The 22,579-nt window shown below is 36.3% G+C and overlaps 1 protein-coding gene across 10 annotated transcripts in view; it reads right to left on the bottom strand.

Moving 5' to 3' along the window:
- The window catches only part of LOC132481245 (disintegrin and metalloproteinase domain-containing protein 5-like), a 127,701-nt gene that overhangs the window by 93,316 nt on the left and 11,806 nt on the right, over window positions 1-22,579 (bottom strand). For 8 of the 10 annotated variants that reach the window (XM_060085964.1, XM_060085969.1, XM_060085968.1 and 5 more), the window contains 4 exons: window positions 22,116-22,181; window positions 12,061-12,132; window positions 11,474-11,637; window positions 10,996-11,077 (listed from right to left, as the gene is read on the bottom strand). In XM_060085964.1, coding sequence (XP_059941947.1) covers window positions 10,996-11,077; window positions 11,474-11,637; window positions 12,061-12,132; window positions 22,116-22,181 — 384 coding nt within the window. The remainder of the gene's footprint in view (window positions 1-10,995; window positions 11,078-11,473; window positions 11,638-12,060; window positions 12,133-22,115; window positions 22,182-22,579) is intronic. The other 2 variants (XM_060085965.1, XM_060085970.1) reach the window with 2 other exon arrangements.

Genomic DNA, 22,579 nt, shown 5'->3' with positions numbered 1-22,579 from the left:
AACAATTAACAAAATGGCAATAGTAAGCTCTTACCAATCAATAATTACTTTAAGCATAAATGGATTAAATTCTCCAATCAAAAGACACATATGGCTAAATGGATTTTTGAAAATCCAATGATATGCTGCCCACAAGAAACTCACTTAGCTTTAAGAATATACATAAAGTGAAGAGATGGAAAAAATATTCAAGGAAATGGTAAGCAGAAGAATGGAGGGAGAGCTATACTTATAATACATAAAATAGACCTTAAGCTAAATATGGCCAAAATAGACAAAGAAGGTCCTTATATAATGGTAAAGGTATCAATTCATCAAGGAGATTTAAAAATTGTAATTATTTATGCACCCAATATCATAGCACCTAAATATATTAAGCAAATACAAAAAACTAAAAGGGGTAACAAACAACAATACAGTAATTGTCAAGGATTTTAATACTTCACTTTCTATGGTAGACAGATCATCCAGACAGAAAATCATGAAGGAAACAGTGGGCTGGAACAACAGTATACACCACATCGACCTAAGAGACATATATATGGAACATTCCATCTGGCAGCAGAATGCACATTCTTCTCAATTGCACGGAGAATATTTTCTACATTAGATCATATGTTAGGCCACAAAATAAGACTCAGCAAATAACAAGAGTATCAAAATTATATCAAGTATCTTTTATGAACACAATGGAAATGAACTAGAAATTAATAGCAGGAGGAAAGCTTCAAAATTTACAAATACATGGAAACTGAGCAACACACTCCAAATAACAAATTGATTTAAAAAAAAAGGAAAGGAGAAATTTGTTTTACATCTTGAGACAAATGTAAGTGGAAAGACAATATATCAACACTTAAGGGATGCAGCAAAAGCAATTATAGGAGGGACGTTAATAGCAATAAATGCATACATCAAGAAAAAATAAAGATCTCTAGAGAGTCAAGATGGTAAGGAGCAGTAGGACGTGGAATTCATCTCTCCCCGCAAATGCGTCAAGAATACATCTACAAATGCAACAATTCTCACAGAGCACTGGCTGCACACTAGCAGAGGACCTCGGATACCTAAAAAGACAAGAAAGATCCCTGTGTAACCAGGTAGGACGAAAGAAGGAAGGGAAAAGGAAGAGGAGAGGAAGCAGGGTGGGACCTGAACCCCTGTGAGGGGAGCTGAAGGAGAGGAGAGGTTCGCACATCCAAGGGAGGCCCCTCAGCAGGGACATCATTGGGACAGAAGGGGAGCTTCGGGGGCTACTGGCGGAGAGTGCAGCAACCAGTGTGTGGCAGGCAGGACCGAGTGAGACCTGCACAGATGGTCCACGCCACAGCCTGCACATGCCAGCCTCTGGCATGTCCGCTGGTGCAGATGGGGGCTAGGTGCTGGAACACGGGGTTTGGAGAGCAGACCAGGGGAGGGCACTGCTCTGGCTGTGAGTAAATAGCCTGAGCGGTGGGAGTGAGGAAGTCTGCAACCAGTAATTCTTGTGGAGAAAACACCAACGGCCATGGAAGCGAAGCGCCATTGTTGAGTGACTCACAAGGGGCTGGGCCGCCATTGCAGCCTCACTACCCACGTGCTGGCCCTGACTCCCCAGGCACTAGGAAGGGCCCCTGCCGGGGCCAGCTCTCTCACACCTGCAGCCGCTGGCTCCCCAACACATCCCATCGCCACTGGCCCCGTCCCTGCAGGGACCCCACAAGGGCTCCTGCGACCCCAGCCGCTGCCGCCTCCATGCCCCCTTCTCACTGGGGTGAACTCGTATGCTCCAGGGCAGCCTCAGGAGCAGACCCCTGTGGGGAGCCCACACACAGAGGTGGGGCTGAAACCACAGCTGTGCCCCAGGGGTTGTGCAACTAAGGAAGAAAAGCTGAAATCTCTCCTTGCAGCTGAGCAAACTGCAAATTGACTCTCCTGCGACCAGCTTTGCAAACTCAGTACCTACAGAACATCTGAATGGACGAGTGCTTCTGCAGCCAAGACGGGTCTAGCTTTAGCAGCTGTAGGAGTTGTGGGCATGTACACGTCGGGGCTTAGGGCAGGCCAGAATCTGAGCTGTCCCCCTAGCACTCACAGCAGGTCCAGATCCATGATTACTGCAGTCCTGGGGCCTGACTTCAGTGGATCTACTCTGGTGGCCTGGTGAAAACAATGTCCAAGAGACACCAGGGCCAACTGCTGGCACGCCCACAGTTAAGGTGGGGCTGAGAGCAGTGCCAACAACAATGTAACATGTGAGCTCGCACAGCAGGTGAAAGGTGACACAACAGATCACACCCACAGGTGAACAGTCCCAGAAGAGGAATACTCAGTGGCTGACCTCCCAGCGGGAGTGCTCCAAACCTGCCTACCTCACATCACGGATCAGAAACACAGCTAAGAAGCAGATCTGGGGGTCTCTACTCCAACAGCTAGGGATCAGACCCTGCCCCTGACAGGGCAGTGACAACCACAGAGCAAAGGGGAGGCCCTGCGCAATATCCAGTGCAGGCTCTGGTCACCACAACACCAGTCACACCTCCTGTAAAGGGGAACATGGCCAGCATACACTGAGGAAAGAGATGGAAGACATCTATATGAAAAACAACCCTCGTACCAAAAAATATTAAATCCATACAGCTACACAGGGACGTTCCCATGTAAAATAGCCCTCCAACACAGTCTGAGGGTCTGGCATCGGGTGGAAGAACCACCAGAGCCTTTAGCCTTGAAGGCCAGCAGGGCTTGAGTGCAGGAGCCCCACAGGGCTGGGGGAAAGAGAGATTCCACTCTTGGAGGGGGCACACAAGGTCTCAAGTGCACTGGGACCCAGCACAAAGCAGTACCTCCACAGGAATCTGGGCTACATCTACCTAGGAGTCTTGGAGGGTCTCCTAGGGAGGCAAGGTCGACTATAGTTCACTGTGAGGGCAAGGACACTGGTAGTGGAAGCCCCAGGGAATACTGACTGGAGTGAGCTCTCTCGGAAGTCCACATTTCAGCAACAAGACCCAACCCTAGCCAACAAACTGCAGGCTCCAGTGCTGGAAAGCCTCAGGCCAAACAACTATCAAGATAGGAACACAGCTCCGCCCATCAGAAGACAGCCTGCCTAAAGTTGTACTGAGCTCACAGCCACCTCAAAACACACCCCTTAACATGGCCCTGCCCATCAGAGAAACAAGACCCAGCTCCACCAACCAGAGGGCAGGCAACAGTCCCTCCCACCAGGAAGCCTGAAAAAGCCCCTGGACCAATCTCACCCAACAGGGGGCAGACGCCAGAAGCAAGAGAAACTAGGGTCCTGAAGCCTGTGGAAAGGAGACCACAGAGAAACTTAGACAAATTACCAGTGGCATTTGTCACAGAACTAGAACAAGAAATTTTACAATTTGTATGGAAACACAAAAGACCCTGAATAGCCAAAGCACTCTTGACAAAGAAAAATGGAGCTGGAGGAATCAGACTCCCTGACTTCAGACTATACAAAAAAAGCTATAGTAATGATACTGCTACAAAAACAGAAATAAAAATCAATGGAAGCGGATAGAAAGTCCACAGATAAACCCATGCACCTATGGTCACCTAACCTATGACAAAGGAGGCAAAAATATACAATGGAGAAAAGACAGTCTCTTCAATACGTGGTGCTGGGAAAACTGGACAGCTACATGTAAAAGAATGAAATTAGAACACTCCCTAACATCATACACAAAAATAAAATGGATTAAAGGCCTAAATGTAAGAACAAATACTATAAAACTCTTGGAGGAAATCATAAGCAGAACACTCTCTGACACAAATCGCAGCAAGATCTTTTTTGATCCACTTCCTGGGGTAATGAAAATAAAAACAAAAATAAACATATGGGACCAAATTAAACTTAAAAGCTTTTGAACAGCAAAGGAAATCATATACAGAACTAAATGACAATGCACAGAATGAGAGAAAATATTTGCAAATGAAGCAACCGAGAAGGGATTAATCTCCAAAATATACAAACAGCTCAGGCAGCTCAATATCAAAAAAACAAATAACCCAATCAAAAAATGGGCAGAAGATCTAAGTAGACAGTTCTCCAAAAGAAGACATACAGGCAAAACAGGCACATGAGGAGATGCTCAACATTGTGAATTATTAGAGAAATGCAAATCAAAACCGCAAAGAGGTATCACCTCACACCAGTCAGAATGTCCATCATTAAAAAGTCTACAAACAGTAAATGCAGGAGAGGGTTTGGAGAAAAGGGAACCCTCCTACATTGTTGGTGGGAATACAAATTGGTAAAACCACTAAGGAGAACAGTATGTAAGTTCCTTAAAAAAAAAAAAAAAAAAAGAGAGCTACCCAGCAATCCCAATCCTAGGTATCTATCCAGAGAAAACCATAATTCGAAAAGATACATGCACTCTGGGCTTCCCTGGTGGCGCAGTGGTTGAGAGTCCGCCTGCTGATGCAGGGGACGTGGGTTCGTGCCCCGGTCCAGGAGGATCCCACATGCCGCGGAGTGGCTGGGCCCGTGAGCCATGGCCGCTGAGCCTGCGCATCCGGAGCCTGTGCTCCGCAGCGGGAGAGGCCACAGCAGTGAGAGGCCCACGTACTGCAAAAAAAAAAAAAAAAAAAAAAAAAAAAAAAAGATACATGCACTCTGATGTTCATTGCAACACTATTTACAATAGCCAGGACATGGAAACAACGTAAATGTCCATTGACAGAGGAATGGATAAAGAACATTTGGTACATATATACAATGAAATACTACTCAGCCGTAAAAAGGATGAAATAATGCCATTTGTAGTGACATGGATGGACCTAGAGATTGTCATACTAAGTGAAGTAAGTCAGAGAGAGAAAGACAAATATCATATGATATCGCTTATATGTGGAATCTAAAAAAATGGTACAAATTAACTTGTTTACAAAACAGAAAGAGAGTCACAGATGTAGAAGAGAAACTTACAGTTACCAAGCAGGAAAGGGGGTGTGTGACAAACTGGGAATATGTGATTGGCATATACACACTACTATATATAGAATATATAACTAATAAGAACCTACTGTATAACACAGGGAACTCTACTCAATACTCTGTAATGACCTATATGGGAATAGAATCTAAAAAAGAGTGGATACATGTATACGTGTAGTTGATTCACATTGCTGTACAGCAGAAACTAACACAAGATTGTAAATCAACTATACTCCAATAAAAATTAATTTTTAAAAAAAGAGAAAGATCTTGAATAACTTAATTTTACTGTTCAAGGAAGCAGAAGAAAGAACAAACTTAGCCCAAAATTAGCAAAAGGAAAAACAGAGTAAACATTAGCACAGAAATAACTGAGATAGAGAATAGGAAATCAATTAAAAAAATTTTAATTAACAATTTTTTCTTTGAAAAGATAAACAAAATTGACAAAACTTTAACTAAAGAGAACTCAAGTAAATAAAATTATAAATGCAAGAGGACAATTTCAGCTTATAATACAAAATTACAAATAATCATAAAAAACTACTATGATCAAACACCAACAAACTGAATAACCCAGAAGAAATGGGTAAATTCTTAGAAACATACGATCCTGTATAACTCAAAAATCTGAACAGACCACTAATGAGTTGAATCAGTAAGCAAACGCCCCCCCAAAAAAGAGAAGCCCAGGACCAGACTGTTCACTGGTTAATTCTACCAAACATTTAATGAAGAATTCATGCTAATCCTTCTCAAAATCTTCCAAAAAATTGAAGATGACCTAACACCCCCAAACTCATTTTACGAGTCTATTACTACCCTAATACCAGAGCCAGATAAGGACACTACAAGGAAAGAAAACCATAGGCCAATATCCTTAATGAATACAAATGCAAATATTATCAACAAACTACTAGCAAACCAACTTCAAGCATGTTAAAAGGATCATATACCATGGTCAAGTGGGATGCATCCCAGCAATGCAAAAATGGTTCAACATATAAAAATAAATGAATATGAGGCACCACATGAATAGAATGAAAGAAGAGAATCATATGATCATCTCAACAGATGCCAAAAAAGCATTTGACAAATTTCAACATCCCTTCATGATAAACATTGGGAATAGAAGGAATGTACCTCAACATAATAAAGATCATATACAACAAACCTATGGCTAACATCATACTCAAAGGTGAAAGGTAAATCTTTTCCTCTAAGATAAAGATCAAGACAAGGGTGCCCACTCTCACCATTCCTATTCAACATAGTTAGCCAGAGCAACCAGGAAAGAAAAGGGTATAAAAGGCAACCAAATCAGAAAGGAAGAAGTAAAATTATTTCTGTTTGCTGATGACATACTCTTTTATGGAGAAAATCCTAAAGACTTCACAAAAAAAGCTATTAGAATAAACAAATTCAATAAAGTTTCACAATACAATACCAATCTACAAACTGAGTTGTGTTTTGATATATTAACAATGAATTAACAGAATATAACTGAAGAAATGAATCCCATTTACAACAGCAATAAAACAACAAAATATCAGTAATAAATTTAACCAAGGAAGGGAAAGATTTGCACAAAGAAAACTATAAGACTGTGATGAAAGAAAGTGAAAAAGAGGGAATTATCTGGTGGTCCAGTGGTTAGGACTCTGTGCTTCCACTACAGGGGGCCTGGGTTTAATCCCTGGTCAGGAAACTAAGATCCCACAAGCTGTGAGGGACAGAAAAGAAAAGAAAAGAAAAGAAAAGAAAAGAAGGAAGGAACGAAGGAAGAAGAAAAAGAAAAGAAAGAAAGAGAGAAAGAGAGAAAGAAGGAAAGAGAAAGAGAGAGAGAAAGAGAGTAAAGAAAGAGAGAGAGAGAGAAAGACAGAAAGAAAGAAAGAAAGAAAGAAAGAAAGAAAGAAAGAAAGAAAGAAAGAAAGAAATTGAAAAGGACACAAATAAATGGAAAGATATCCCATGTCCATGGGCAGGACAAATTAATATTGTTAAAATATGCATATTATCCAAAGCCATCTATAGATTCAGTGCAATCCTTCTCAAAATTCTAATGACATTTTTTCATAAAAATACAGAAAACAATCTTAAAATTTGTTTGAAACCACAAAAGGCTCCAAGCGGTCAAAGCAACCCTGAGAAAGAAAAACAAAGCTGGAAGCATCACAGTTTCTGTTTTCAACCTATATTAAAAGGCTATAGGGCTTCCCTGGTGGCGCAGTGGTTGAGAGTCCGCCTGCCGATGCAGGGGACACGGGTTTGTGCCCCGATCCCGGAAGATCCTACATGCCGCGGAGCGGCTGGGCCCGCGAGCCATGGCCGCGGAGCCTGTGTGTCCGGAGCCTGTGCTCCGCAACGGGAGAGGCCACAGCAGTGAGAGGCCCGCGTACAGCAAAAAAAAAAAAAAAAAAAAAGGCTATAGTAATCAAAAAGTATGGTCCTGGCATAAAAGCAAGTGTTGGGAAAACTGGATATTCACATGCAAATAATGAACTTGACCCTTGTATTACACTATTCACAAAAATTAACTCAACATGGACTAAACACCTATATGTAAGAAGTGAAATCATAAAATTCTTGGAAGAAAACAGTGAGAAATCTCCTTGACATTGGTCTTGGCAATGATTTTATAACTATGACAACAAAACCACAAAGGCAAAAATAAACAAGTGGGACTACAACAGTATAAGTGTTCTGCACAGCAAAAGAACTGATCAAAATAAAAAGGCAACTACAGAATGGTAGAAAATATTTACAGACTATATATATGGTAAGAGGTTAATATCCAAAGTATATTAAGAAGTCATATAACTCACTAGCAAAAACTAAATTATCTTATTAAGAAATGGTCAGAGGACCTAAATAGACATTTCTCCAAAGAGGATATTCAAATGGCCAACAGGTACATGAAAAGGTGCTCAACATCACTAATCATCAGAGAAATGCAAATCAAGACCACAAGTGAGATCACCTCACACCTGTTAGAATGGCTACCATCAAAAAGATAAGAGATAACAAATGCCGGCAAGGATGTGGAGAGAATGGAACCCATGTGCACTGCTGGTGGGAATGTAAATCGGTACAAACACTATAGAAAACAGTGCGGAGTTTCCTGGAAAAAATTAAATATAGAACTATCATATGAATCAGCAATTCCACTTCTAAGTATATATCTGAGGAAATGAAATCACTGTCTCAAATAGGTGTTTGCACCCCATGTTCACTGCAGATTATTCACAACAGCCAAGATATGGAAACAACCTAAGTGTCCACTAAGGAACAGATAAATTGTGAGATGTGTGTGTTTAATAATAATGTGTATATGAATATTATTCAGTCATAAAAGAAGAAGGAAATCCTGTCAGTTGACACAACATGGATGAAGTCAGAGGGCATTACTCTAAGTGAAATAAGTCAGACAGAGAAAGACAAATACTACATGATCTCAGTAGGTGGAATCTAAAACAACTGAACTCATAGAAACAGAGAACAGATTGGTGGTTGCCAGGATGAGAGTTGGGGTTGGGAATGAGTGAAAGTGGTCAAATGGTACAAATTTCTAACCTGGGGACACAATGTAACTATAGTTAACAATACTGTATTGAATATTTGAAAGCTGCTAAAAGAGTAGGTCTTAAAGTTTCTCAACACACACACACAAATGGTAACCATGTGAGAAGATGGATTATCAAATATATATATATAACCTTATTGTGGCAATCATTCTGCAATATATACATATATCAAATCATTACATTGTACACCTTAAACTTATGCAATGCTATATATCAGTTGTATCTCAGTAAAACTGGAAAAAAGAGTGGGTCTTGTAAAAAATAATAAACAGAAACCTCAATTAGAGTCAGGCTACCAGAAGGGGAACTCTCACAGCCAGGAGGATAGCAGAACCCAACAGGAAAAAGAAAGACTTTTCTTCTTTCCTGGCAAGGACTCAGCCAATAAAAAGCCATGGACACTTTGTTTACTACAGCTCCCTTCAACTTTCTTTTTCCTTTCAACTTTCAACTTTCCTTTATAAAAGTGTTGTTTCCCTTGCCATGAGAGGATCTGCACCTGGCTCAACATGGTTGCAGACCCCGAATCATAATTCTCTGCTGATTCTGAGTAAACCCATCATTTCTGGAGAAATCTGGCAGTCTATTTGTTTTAGATCAACAATCTCATAATGTAAGTTCAGCAAGGTTACTGGATATTTACAAAAATATATATAAAAACTGGCCATATATTGATATACACTAGCAGTGAGAAACTGGAAGATGAACTTAAATGATCAAGACCAGTTGCAATAGCACCAGAGCATATAAAATACCTAAGAATAATTTTAGCAGTATATGTATTAAACCTCCACAGAGAATTTTTAAAAGACCTGAATTAATGGAGAGATATATCATGTTGGTGGGCTGCAAGATCCAACATTATTAAGATATCAATTCTCCCCTAATTGATTCATAAATTACACACCATCCCAATCAAAACCTAAGTAAGCTTTTGTGTATGTGCAGAACTAGACAACCTGATCCTAAAATCTATATGAAAATGCAAAGTTATACATAGACATACATAGTACTGACAAAGCACAAAGTTGGATAGCTTTAACTAGCTGATTTCAAAATATTTAGCAAAGCTACCATATTCAAGGAATTGATTCTTAACCTAAAAAACAAATTTTAGAATATTATGATTGGTGTCTATCATTTTAAAATTTAATCTTCATACTCTTTGTTGTTGGAATAAACAAAAAATGTATTTTATATTGATATTTGTATTTTAATTTTATACTGACTTTTTATAGCATTCTTCCTTAACTCATATATTTTTCCTTTACAAATTTTTATTACAAAAATTCCAATCAAACTTAAAGTCTGAAGAATGGCACCAGGAAAACACATACTAACCACTTATATTCAATAATTCCTTTCATCTGCTTTATTTTCTTCACACACACATGATCTAAACATTAGTTCTCAGCAAAGAAACATTGTTTTCAGGAGGATTCACAATAGTGACAAAGACCTGGACAATTGCTGACAGTCTTTCCTGAGGCTTTGGCTGAAAGGAGACCGACAGCAAGGACTGAGAATAAAACAAATTCCTAGGGAATATCTGATTCTTCTTTAGCCACGGTGACAAATAACCCCTAGAAATTGTTTTAGATTTATCTAATCAATCAATATGTCTTTTATACTAATGGTAGCAAGTACACACCAGTACAGATTTTAATTCTGTCTAACCTGTCAATGACAATTTGAATCACTGTACATGCTACTAAAAGTCAACTAAATATACAAATGGGTCAGTATAAAAATCATAGTGTAGCCTTATTTTTCTGAAGCGCTGTCAAGTTCGCTCCCCTTGCTACTTTTTATATAGCTTATTGTAAAAAGAACATAACTCTGTAGAAAAAGCTCATTCCCATTTTCCAGAAAACAGTAGCTTATGAATATTTGATGGCTGTTCCTTCCTACAACAGTCTGCTCCTCGCAAACATAATAAAGAATTGAATGCAATAATAAAAGTTACCTGAAACAATAATACAATGAACGTCACTTAACAAAAAGTACATGAATGTATACCAATTATTAATTTTGAGGAAAATACTGATTTTATTTTTTTATATTTATTTTTTATTTGATATTTATTTAATATTTTGATATTTATTTTTATTGTTTATTTTTATTAATTTTGAGGAAAATATGTTTAATAATTAACATTAAAATCACACTGATTATATAATAACTATTGATGCAAGCATACCACTGCTCAAAACAATTAAACAGACTTACAAAGGTCAAATGTTTTTTAAAACAATATGAAATTATGATCAGTTGACTTTATAAATATTCTGATTTTTAAAGCAATTATATACAATTTAATTTTTATACTCTTAATTAGTAATAAAAATACTATTAAAGGAAGAATAAACTAAGTAATATATATATATATATTCCTGCTTTAAAATATTTAGGAAATTTTGAAACATGAAAATAATGAGAACAAATTTGATAGTAATTACATACCAAAGCAACTCCTCCAGCAAAATTCTTATCACATATTTTTGCAGGATATGTGACTCCTATAAAAGTAGGAGTTTTCTGGAAGCTAAAAAAATAAAAATTTTCCTCATAATTACATTTCAGTGGTATTGATAATCAGATCAGACCAAGAATGTAGAGATAACAGGTAGTAAAAGTTTATTAGCCAAGAGACATCAAAAAATTGTATCACTCATAATTAACCTCCTTTAGTTATTTCAAAACTTTTATGTAATTTTACTTCTTTCAGGTAATTTTATGTCATTTGATAAAAGATTTTAAGTCTTACCTCACATTAGCTACTTGAGGACAAAGAACGTTAACCTACATTTTTTTCCCATCCCATGGTGTCTACCAAATTTACAGAACTCAGTATACATTAAGTAAATGCTTGTTTTTCATAATTAACATATAAAATCATTTTGGGTTATTTCTTTATGCAAATATGAAATACTATACTCACGCAAATAAGTATGCAGTATGATGAGGTTGGGAGAGAAATTCGTATTTCCATTCTAAAAGTCTATATAATATATGATTAGGATGTCTTGTAGTAGAAATTTTGTTTTTGTTTGACCAAATCTCTATGGAAGATATTCTAACAGTCAGTTTTAACTGGGTAAGCATCTAAGTGGAGAAAATAAATGACATTTTTAAAATAAATTTGAACATTATATTAAATTTTTTTTTTTTTTTTTTTTTTTTGCGGTATGCGGGCCTCTCACTGCTGTGGCCTCCCCCGTTGCGGAGCACAGGCTCCGGACGCGCAGGCTCAGCGGCCATGGCTCACGGGCCCAGCCACTCCGCGGCACATGGGATCCTCCCAGACCGGGGCACGAACCCGCATCCCCTGCATCGGCAGGCGGACTCTCAACCACTTGCGCCACCAGGGAGGCCCTATATTAAATTTTTGTAAAGGTATATTTAAGACATTTAATTCAATATTTTGAATGTAGAAACTCTTCAACAGCACAGCAAAATACTATATATATCAATTCATATTACCTATAATCTTACAGAATATATTTTAAAAAGTTTTAAAATACTTACACTGTTAACAAAGCCAATGATCTGAATAACCTTTTGTGTTACAACTTTTACATCAGAGCCCATGTAATCAAACTGAAAAAGATAAATTATTATCAAAAAATAGTGGATACCATTAATATACCACATAACCTTTATATCTATAATATGCTATATACTAAACTAGCCAGAGGGCTACATTCCAACTGAAATCCAGGAAATGCCTATTTACATTTGTACATGTAAATGTATAAATAATAATTTATTTAAATAAATTAATTAAATGTATAACTTTATCTATATGAGATAAATAAAAATATTTAATAACATGATTTTAAATAATGTTTAATGCACTTGTAGCATTATTTATTTATAAAAATTGAATCATAAATTTTTAAAATGTTATTTCAAAATATACTTATTTCTAAAATAATACATATAATCACAAACCAAAAAATATATGCATAAAGAGGGAAAAATCTGTAATAAAAGGTTCACTGTTGAAGTGATCATGGATACTGTGTTAGGTTACATCCTCTGATATCACCACGTTAACTCATGTTACTCATGCTTCTTTATTCCAATAAGCTCTTTCTATTTCTAACTGCTTAAAAATGCCAGGACAATATAAAAAAAAACAATGGTGATATCAGGAATGTGAGATTTGCTCCTGATTTTTCACTGGAAAATCTCAAATATTTCACCATTAAGTGGTGTTCAGTTTAAGATGAGTATTCCAGATCATGTTGAGAAACACCTACTTATAAATCTTCCTACTTATAAAACTTTTGTTAAAAATGAAGTTGAATTTTTATCCAAAGACTTTTTGAAGCATACCCAAAATGATAATGACTTTTGTCTTTTGACCTACTGATGGAATACATTTCATTAACACTCTACTTAATATTAAACCATCATTATACTGTTTGATCAAAACATTACATTCTATTAATATACTATCAAAATTAATATAATATTTTGTTTAGAAGTTTGTAGCTTTCAGAACGATGGGCCTGTTGGTCATGTGTGCATGCATGCATCCTTTGTCATAACTGAGCAAATGAATGTTGCTTACTAAATATTAAAGCACTACCTAAACTTAAGTTGCTTGTTTTTTCTACATCCTAGAATTGTATTAGCTTATGAATTATATCTTCCTGAAACATTTTTTAAAACTCTCCTTTAAAACTATCTATACTTAACACTGGCAACTGACCCATTCAAATTCTTTTTATTTCCAGTTTTTTGAAATATAATTGACATATAAGATTGTGTTAACTTTAAAGTGTACAATGAGATGATTTGATTTAAATTCTTATCTCCAATGGAGAATTCATGAAATCTGCATTTGTTTGTTTGTTTTAATCTCCCCCAAGGACACAGTTATACCATCTTAACCCTTTTCACACCATAACATGTTTTCTTCCTTTTTGCTTAATTATACTTTCTACCTACTTATTTGCCTTTTCAACAGTTTGTGAATTTACTTATCCATTTTAATGTTTCTGTTTATCATTAACTTATCAAATATCAAGCATTTTTCCTTATTTTTCTAATATCAAATTATTTCAAGAATATGAATTTCCTCTCCGCTTAGTTTTTATACTATCCTCTGCGACAGGTATTATCTGTATTTACCAATATTCAGTTCTCTTCTAACTCAGGAGCCCTTCTTTTAAAGGTAGGCATGGGCAGGTCATTCACTTTGGCCAATGCAATGAGGGCAAAAGTGATGCATGCCACTCCTGAGAAGTATTTCCTTATTGTAGCTCATGTCTCTCTAGTCTGCACTTCCATCGGTTCAGCAATTGGAAAAGAAACTATCAATCTAGAAGTGCCAAAAAATCTAAGCATTCTCTAGTGCTGAGCCAACACATGGAAGACTGCTGCCCTGGAGAGTCAACCAGGAGCATGGTTGACATTGATTGAATGAATGAAACTTAAACTGTGTTTAGCCACTAAGATTTGGGGAGTGTTTCTTATGAAAGAATAACCTAGCCTCTTCTGATTAATACACATCCACCTGGGCTTCCCTGGTGGCACAGTGGTTGAGAGTCTGCCTGCCGATGCAGGGGACACGGGTTCGTGCCCCGGTCCAGGAAGACCCCACATGCCACGGAGCGGCTGGGCCCATGAGCCATGGCCGCTGAGCCTGCGCATCCGGAGCCTGTGCTCCGCAACGGGAGAGGCCACAACAGTGAGAGGCCCGAGTACCGCAAAAAAAAAAAAAAAAAAAAAAAAAAATTGCAACTCTGTATTAGAATTGGTTGTTAAGCACTTCATAGAATAAAGGTTAAAGGCAGCTGGGTGGAGTAGAAAAATGACTATAGCTAATTCAATTTGGTAACAAACTCACTACATAAAAAGGGATAGATAATTTGAGATAACAAAAACAAAACGGGAAGAGGAAAAGAATGGAACTCATACAGGCAAATGAAGATAAGATGCTACCAGCAGAAAAAGAACTACTTTACCTAAGAGATGTTTTATACAAACTTCATGATAACAATGAAATATAAATCTAGAACAGAGACATAAAACACAAAAAAAGAGGAAACTGAGAAAAACATCATGGAAGACCACCAAACCAAAATGACAGACAGAAACACAAGAAAAAAGAAACAATGGAGATACAGAGCAACCAGAAAACAAAAGCAGCATTATGAAGACCTCATTTATCAATAATCTCCCTGAATGTAAATGGACTGAATTTACCAACCAAAAGACACAGAGTGGCTGAATGGATTAAGAAACAAGACCCAATAATATGCTGCCTCCAGAAAACACATCTTAGCTCTGAAGACAAACATAGGCTCAAAGTGAAGGGATGGAATATGACACTCCAAGCCAATGGCAGCCAAAAGAAAATGAGTGTAGCCATACTCATAACAGACAAAATAGACTTCAAGCCAAAAAAAGTAACAAGAGACAAAAATGGACAGTATATAATGATAAAAGGAACAATTCATCAAGAACACATAACAGTTATTAATATGTATGTACCAAACATAGGAGAACCAAAATATATAAAGCAATTATTAACAGACCTAAAGTCAACAAGGAAACAGTGGCCTTAAATGAAACATTAGACAAGATGGATTTGATAGATTCATACAGAACATCCCATCTAAATGCATCAGGATACACATTCTTCTCAAGTGCACATGGAACTTTCTCAAGGACAGACCATATGTTGAGAAACAAAACAAGTCTCAATAAATGTAAGAAAATTAAAATCATAACAAGCCACAAGGCTTGATAAAAACAATTTTTAAAATAGCAATAAAAACATACATATCGGTAATTATCTTAAATGTAAATGAATTAAATGCTCCAACCAAATGACACAGACTGGCTGAACAGATACAAAAACAAGACCCATGTATATGCTGTTTACAAGAGACTCACTTCAGATCTAGAAACCTGTACAGACTGAAAGTGAGGGGATGGAAAAAGGTATTCCATGCAGATGGAAATCAAAAGGAAGCTGCAATAGCAATACTCATATCAGACAAAATAGACTTTAAAATAAAGACTGTTACAGGAGACAAAGAAGGACACTACATAATGATCAAGGGATCAATCCAAAAGAAAGATATAACAATTGTACATATATATATATATATGCACACAACACAGGAGCACCTCAATATATAAGGCAAATGTTGAAAGATATAAAAGGAGAAATTGATAGTAACACAATAATAGTGGGGGACTTTAACACCCCAGTTACATCAATGGAGGGATCATCCAGATAGAAAATCAATGAGGAAACACAGCCCTTAAGTGACACATTAGATCAGGTGGACTTAATTGATATCTATACAGTGTTCCATCGAAAAGCAGCAAATACACATTCTTCTCAAGTGCACATGGAACATTCTTGAGGATAGGTCACATGTTGGGCCATAAGGCAAGTCTCAGTAAATTTAAGAAAACTGAAATCATATCAAACATCTTTTCTGAATACAACACTATGAGATTAGAAATCAACTACAAGAAAAAAACTGCAAAAAACACAAACACGTGGAGGCTAAACAATATTTTACTAAACAACCAATGGATCGTTGAAGAAATCAAAGATGAAATCAAAAAATACCTAGAGACAAATGAAAATGAAAACACGATGATCCAAAACCTATGGGACAGAGCAAAAGCAGTTCTAAGAGACAAATTTATAGCAATACTATCTTACCTCAAGGAGCAAGAAACATCTCAAGTAAACAACCTAACTGTACACCTAAAGCAACTAGAGAAAGGAGAACAAACAAAACCCAAAGTTAGTAGGAGGAAAGAAATCACAAAGATCAAGGCAGAAATAAATGAAAGGGAGAAGAAGAAAACAATAAAAGATCAATGAAATTAAAAGCTGGTTCTTTGAAAAGATAAACAAAATTGATAAAGCTTTAGCCATACTCATGAGGAAAAAAAAGGAGAGGGCTCAAATCAATAAAATTAGAAATGAAAAAGGAGAAGTGACAAATGACAACACAGAAATACAAAGGATCATAACAGACTACTAAAAGCAAGTATATATCCCTATAATGGACAACCTGGGAGAAATGGGCAAACTCTTAGAAAGGTACCACCTTCTAAGACTGAAACAGGAAGAAATAGAAAACATGAACAGACCAATCACAAGTACCGAAATTGAAACTGTAATTTAAAAACTCCCAACAGACAAAAGTCCAGGACTAGATGGCTTCACAGGCAAATTCTATCAGAGTTAACACCTATCCTACTGAAAATATTCCCAAAAAATTGCAGAGGGATGAATACTCTGAAACTCATTCCATAAGGACATAATCACCCTGACACCAAAATCAGACAAAGATACCACAAAAAAAGAAAATTACAGGCCAATCTCACTGATGAACGTAGATGCAAAAATCCTCAACAAAACACTAGCAAACCAAATCCAACAATACATTAAAAGGATCATACACCATGGTCAAGTGGGATTTATCTTGGGGATGTAAGGATTCTTCAATATCCACAAATCAATCAGTGTTATACACCACATCAACAAAGTGAAGAATAAAAACCATACGATCATCTCAATAGAGGCAGAGAAAGCTTTTGACAAAATTCAACACCCATTTATGATCAAAAACCCTCCAGAAAGTGGGTATAGAGGGAACATACCTCAACATAATAAAGGCCATATATGACAGATCCACAGCAAACATAATTCTCAACAGTGAAAAACTGAAAGCATCTCTTCTAAGACCAGGAACAAGGCAAGGATGTCCACTCTTGCCATTTTTTATTCAAAATAGTTGCAGAAGTCCTAGCCATGGGAATCAGAGAAGAAAAAGAAACACAAAGGAATCATAACAGGAAAAGAAGAAGTAAAACTGTCACTGTTTCCAGATGACATGATACTATACATAGAAAATCCTAATGATGCTAACAGAATACTAATACAGCTCATCAATGAATGTGGTAAAGTTGCAGGATACAAAACTAAGACACAGAAATCTATTGCATTTCCATACACTAACAACAAAAGATCAGAAAGAGAAGTTAAGGAAACAATCCCATTTACCATCTCATTAAAAAGAAGAAAATACCTAGGTATAAAACTACCTAAAAAGGCAAAAGACCTGTAGTCTGAAAACTATAAGATGCTGAAGAAAGAAATCAAAGATGACACAAACAGATGGAATGATATACCATGTTCTTGGATTGGAAGAATCAATATTGTCAAAATGACTATACTACCCAAGGCAATCTACATATTTAATGCAATCCCTATCAAATTACCAATGGCATTTTCGGCAGATCTAGAACAAAAAATCTTAAAATGTGTATGGAAACACAAAAAAACCCTGAATAGTCAAATCAATACTGAGAAACAAAAATGGGGCTAGAGGAATCAGGCACCCTGACTTCATACTATGCTACAAAGCTATACTAATCAAAAGAGTATGGTACTGGCACAAAAATAGAAATACTGATCAATGGAACAGGATAGAAAGCCCAGAAATAAACCCACACACCTATGGTCAATTAATTAACAACAAAGAAGGCAAGAATATACAACGGAGAAAAGACAGCCTGTTCAATAAGTGGTGCTGGGAAACATGGACAGCCACGTGTAAAAGAATGAAATAAGAACACTCTCTAACACCATACAGCAAAATAAACTCAAAATCGATTAAAGACCTAAAATGTAAGAGGAAAACACAGGCAGAACACTCTTTGACATAAATAGCAGCAAGATCTTTTTTGATACACTTCCTAGAGTAATGAAAATAAAAACAAAAATAAACAATTGGGACCTAATTAAACTTAAAAGCTTTTGCACAGCAAAGGAAACTATCAACAAAATGAAGATAGCCCACAGAATGGGAGGAAATTTTTGCAAATGATGCTACCGACAAGAGATTAATCTCCAAAATATACAAACACTTCACACTTCAATATCAAAACAATAAACAACACAATCAAAAATGGGCAGAAGATCTAAATAGACATTTCTCCAAAGAAGCCATACAGATGGCCAAAAGGTACATGAAAAGATGCTCAACATCACTAATTATTAGAGAAATGTAAATCAAAACTACAAGGTATCACCTCACACCAGTCAGAATGGCCATCATCAAAAGGTCTACAAACAATAAATGCTGAAGAGGGTGTGGAGAAAAGGGAACCCTCCTACATCATTGGTGGGAATGTAAATTGGTACAGCCACTATGGAGAACATATGGAAGTTCCTTAAAAAACTAAAAAGAGAGCTAACATATGATCCAGCAACCCCACTCCTGGGCGTATATATCCAGAGAAAACCATAATTCAAAAAGATACATGCACCACAATGTTCACTGCAGCACTATTTACAATTGTCAAGACATGGAAGCAACCAAATGTCCATCAACAGATGAATGGATAAAGATGATGTGGTACATATATACAATGCAATATTACTCAGCCATAAAAAGAATGAAATAATGCCCTTTGCAGCAACATGGATAGACGAGGAAATTGTTATTCTAAGTGAAGTAAGTTAGACAGAGAAACACAAATATATGATAACATACATATGTGGAATCTAAAAAAAATGGTACCAATGAACTTATTTAAAAAACAGAACCAGAATCATAGACTTAGAAAACAAACTTATGGTTACCAAAAGGGAAAGGTGGGGAGGGATAAATTAGGGGTTTGGAATTAACATACACACACTACTATATATAAAGTAGATAACAAGGACCTACTGCATAGCACAGGGAGTTATATTCAGTATCTTGTAATAACCTATATAGGAAAAGAATCTGAAAACGAATAGATATATGTATATGTATAACTGAATCACTTGGCTGTACACCTGAAACTAACACAACATTGTAAATTAACTATACTTCAGTATAAAATAAAAAAATTTTTTAAAACAGAAGATACAAATAACTAAAATTAGAAATGAAATGAGGACATTACAACTGATATCACAAAAATAAAAAGGATTATAAGAAACTACTATGAATAATTATATGCTAATTAGATAACATAAAAAACATAAATTCCTAGAAACCTAACCTACCAAGACTGAAATACACAAAAATATTAAAGATATTACTAGATCAATAATGAGTAAGTAATGAAAATGAATCAGCAATCAAAAACCACATAATAAAGTAAAATCCAGGACCAGGTAGATCCACTAAAAAATTCTATCAAACATTTAAAAAAGAAAGATCCCAAAGAAATATTGACACATTCATGTTCCTTGCATCATTATTCACAATAGCCAAAAGGTGGAAGAAACTCAAAGGTCCATTAATAGGTGACTGGATAAAGAAAATATTATATAGGCACACAATGGGATATTATGCAGCCTTAAAAAAGAAGGGCATGCTGTCTGTCACATGCTACAACATGGATACAACTTTAGGACATTACGTTAAGAAAACATAATACTCTGTACTCCTTCATTAGAAAACAATTCAAGAAATAGGTGATTTCACACTGGTGGGCTATTTCAAGAAAAGGCACTAGGAGAACTTCTTCTGCAAGCTCCCCACTGGGCTTCACAAAGGTCGCAGTTAATCCTCATACCTGCCACTGGTAACCACATAGCAACGTATATTTTGTTTAAAAGAAGTTGTTCAGGGGATTCCCTGGTGGCACAGTGGTTCAGAGTCGGCCTGCCGATGCAGGGGACACGGGTTCGTGCCCGGGTCCAGGATGATCCCGCATGCCGCAGAGCGGCTGGGCCCGTGGGACATGGCCACTGAGCATGCGCATCCGGAGCCTGTGCTCCGCAACGGGAGAGGCCACAACAGTGAGAGGCCCAGGAACCAGAAAAAAAAAAAAAAAAGTTGTTGAAACCTTTTAAGCTGTATTTCTATGCCTTTGAAATCTTAGTAAAGAACATTTTCTGTGTGAGGAAAAACAGGTGGTTAAAAAGAAATCCTGTAAAAAGAAAAAAAAAGAGAAGAGAAAAGAAAGAAGACGACAAAGGTTTTAAGATACTGTATCAATAAAAGGCCACCAGATTAGATAAAAACGGTCTGAGATTGATAAAAGTCCAAAAACATCTCTGGGCTCCCAACCAAATAAATAAATGGTTATTGGTTTAGGCCACTAAATTTTGGAGTGGTATGCTACACAGTAAGAGATAACTTACACTTATCTTAAAGTCTACTTTGTCTGATATTAATCTAGCTAAACAGGTTTTCAGAATATTTTTATGGTATATTTTTATAATCTTTTACTTTCATGGCATATATTTTTGACATCAGTTGTAAGCAGAGCGAGTATGTACGTGTGTGTGTGTGTGTGTGTGTGTGTGTGTGTGTGTGTGTGTGTCTTACATCATACTCTGTCTTTGCTTTTAATTAAACTTTATCTTTGGATTTTAACTGCAGGACTTAGTCCCTCTATATCTAATATAATTACTTACATATTTGAGTTGAAATATTTTATCTTAATTAGCTTTTAATTTGTTCCACATTTATGAAACAAATGTTTAATGTACGTTTTTCCTTCCCTTTATTGCTTTCCTTTTGTTGATTATGCTTAAAATCCTGCTTTCCTACTTCTAATTGCTTTGTAATTTTGTAAGAATGTGATTTTAGTGCATGTATTGACTTTGTACTGGGTCAGCTTAGCCACACTAAAAAACCTATCAACTCTTTAATGAGTCATACACTTCAATTTCTGTCACCTCTGCCAAGAGTTAGCTCAGCTTCCCTGCCTCATATTCACCTCTTCAGAACCAATGACTTCCTTATGGGAAAAAATATCTTTATTTTATAACATATTTAAGATTTTAATATCTCAAAATTTTGTGGGTCTAATCTGAGTTTCTGTTTTGCTAACCCTTGCACATGGTGGCTAAGTCTCTTATGGATTTTGAGCTCATATATGGCTGATATTAATCTGTAGGAATCCAGCTTGAAGTTGCATTCCTCCAGAGAGAAATACTACTTGCTTCCATCAGCTGCCCTCAGATCTACCAACCTGGGACAAATGTAGCCTCATAGCTTAGAATCTACTAATTGCCTATGCTGTATAAATTCAAAACCCAAACCTATACAAGACCTGAAGTACAGTCATGCGTGCTCAATGAGAATTTTGTTCATTTTCTGTCATTTCATTTACCTTGAATTTAGGAGAACAAAACATAACTTGTTCCCCTAGAACTTAGCTAGAACAAAACAGATAACTTGTTTTCTCCCTTTGCTTAGAAGGAGTGGCATATTTGTTTTGTAGACTACCCTTCCAATTAGGCTGAGGCAATTAGATATTATTGTATGCGGGGGTAGGGTTTGGAGGAGTTCTAATCTATGCTTCCATTGAGGATGCAGTCCTTTTGAAAAAAAGAAAAATAGCTGGCAAGCTTCAGAAAATGAAAAGATGGTTCACTTTACAGAAGCAATTAGAGAGCCCAGAATACAAAATAAATGAATTAACAAAAACTTGGTGTATTCATAATTTTTAAGAATTCATTCATTGCAAAAGCAAAATAAACTTTTATCAAAAAATGGTTTTAAAATTTTTATTATATCCTTGAAATCAGGTTAAAGACGACTGTTAAATCATTTAAAAATAACAATGCAAAAAAAAAAACCTACCAGATTTTTGTCCACAACAATATACATATCAAGGTATCGGGGGAATAACTTGAAATAGCCAGGTCTCTGAAAAACATACAACATGAGTCTTGAGAAATTTCCAAAAATTTGCCTTCTATTGAAATTATGTTCAGAGATAAACTGAGAGACGAGTTGATACTGATTAAATATTAAGGTGATTTTCAACTACGAAATTTATGTACTATTCGGAAAATTCCAGTCCAAAGCATGCCTGTGATTAATAAGAATTTTCAATGAGACTCCAAGCTATACAAGAACCCAGGTATATTTCAATTTTTGCAGAAGCTGAAATTAGAAATATTAAGTTTATAACATAAAAGTTTCCTTCCCTTAGCCTTGTGATAATTTTTCATAGTAATCTTCCATGTGTGCAGATTTTCTGCAACCAATTATTAGAAACTACTTTTGACAATGTAGTTTATAAAAATATTACTAAAGTTTAC

This window comes from Mesoplodon densirostris, chromosome 20 (genome assembly GCF_025265405.1).
Source record: "Mesoplodon densirostris isolate mMesDen1 chromosome 20, mMesDen1 primary haplotype, whole genome shotgun sequence".
NCBI lineage: Eukaryota > Metazoa > Chordata > Mammalia > Artiodactyla > Ziphiidae > Mesoplodon > Mesoplodon densirostris.
This window is presented reverse-complemented; position numbering and strand designations above follow the sequence as displayed.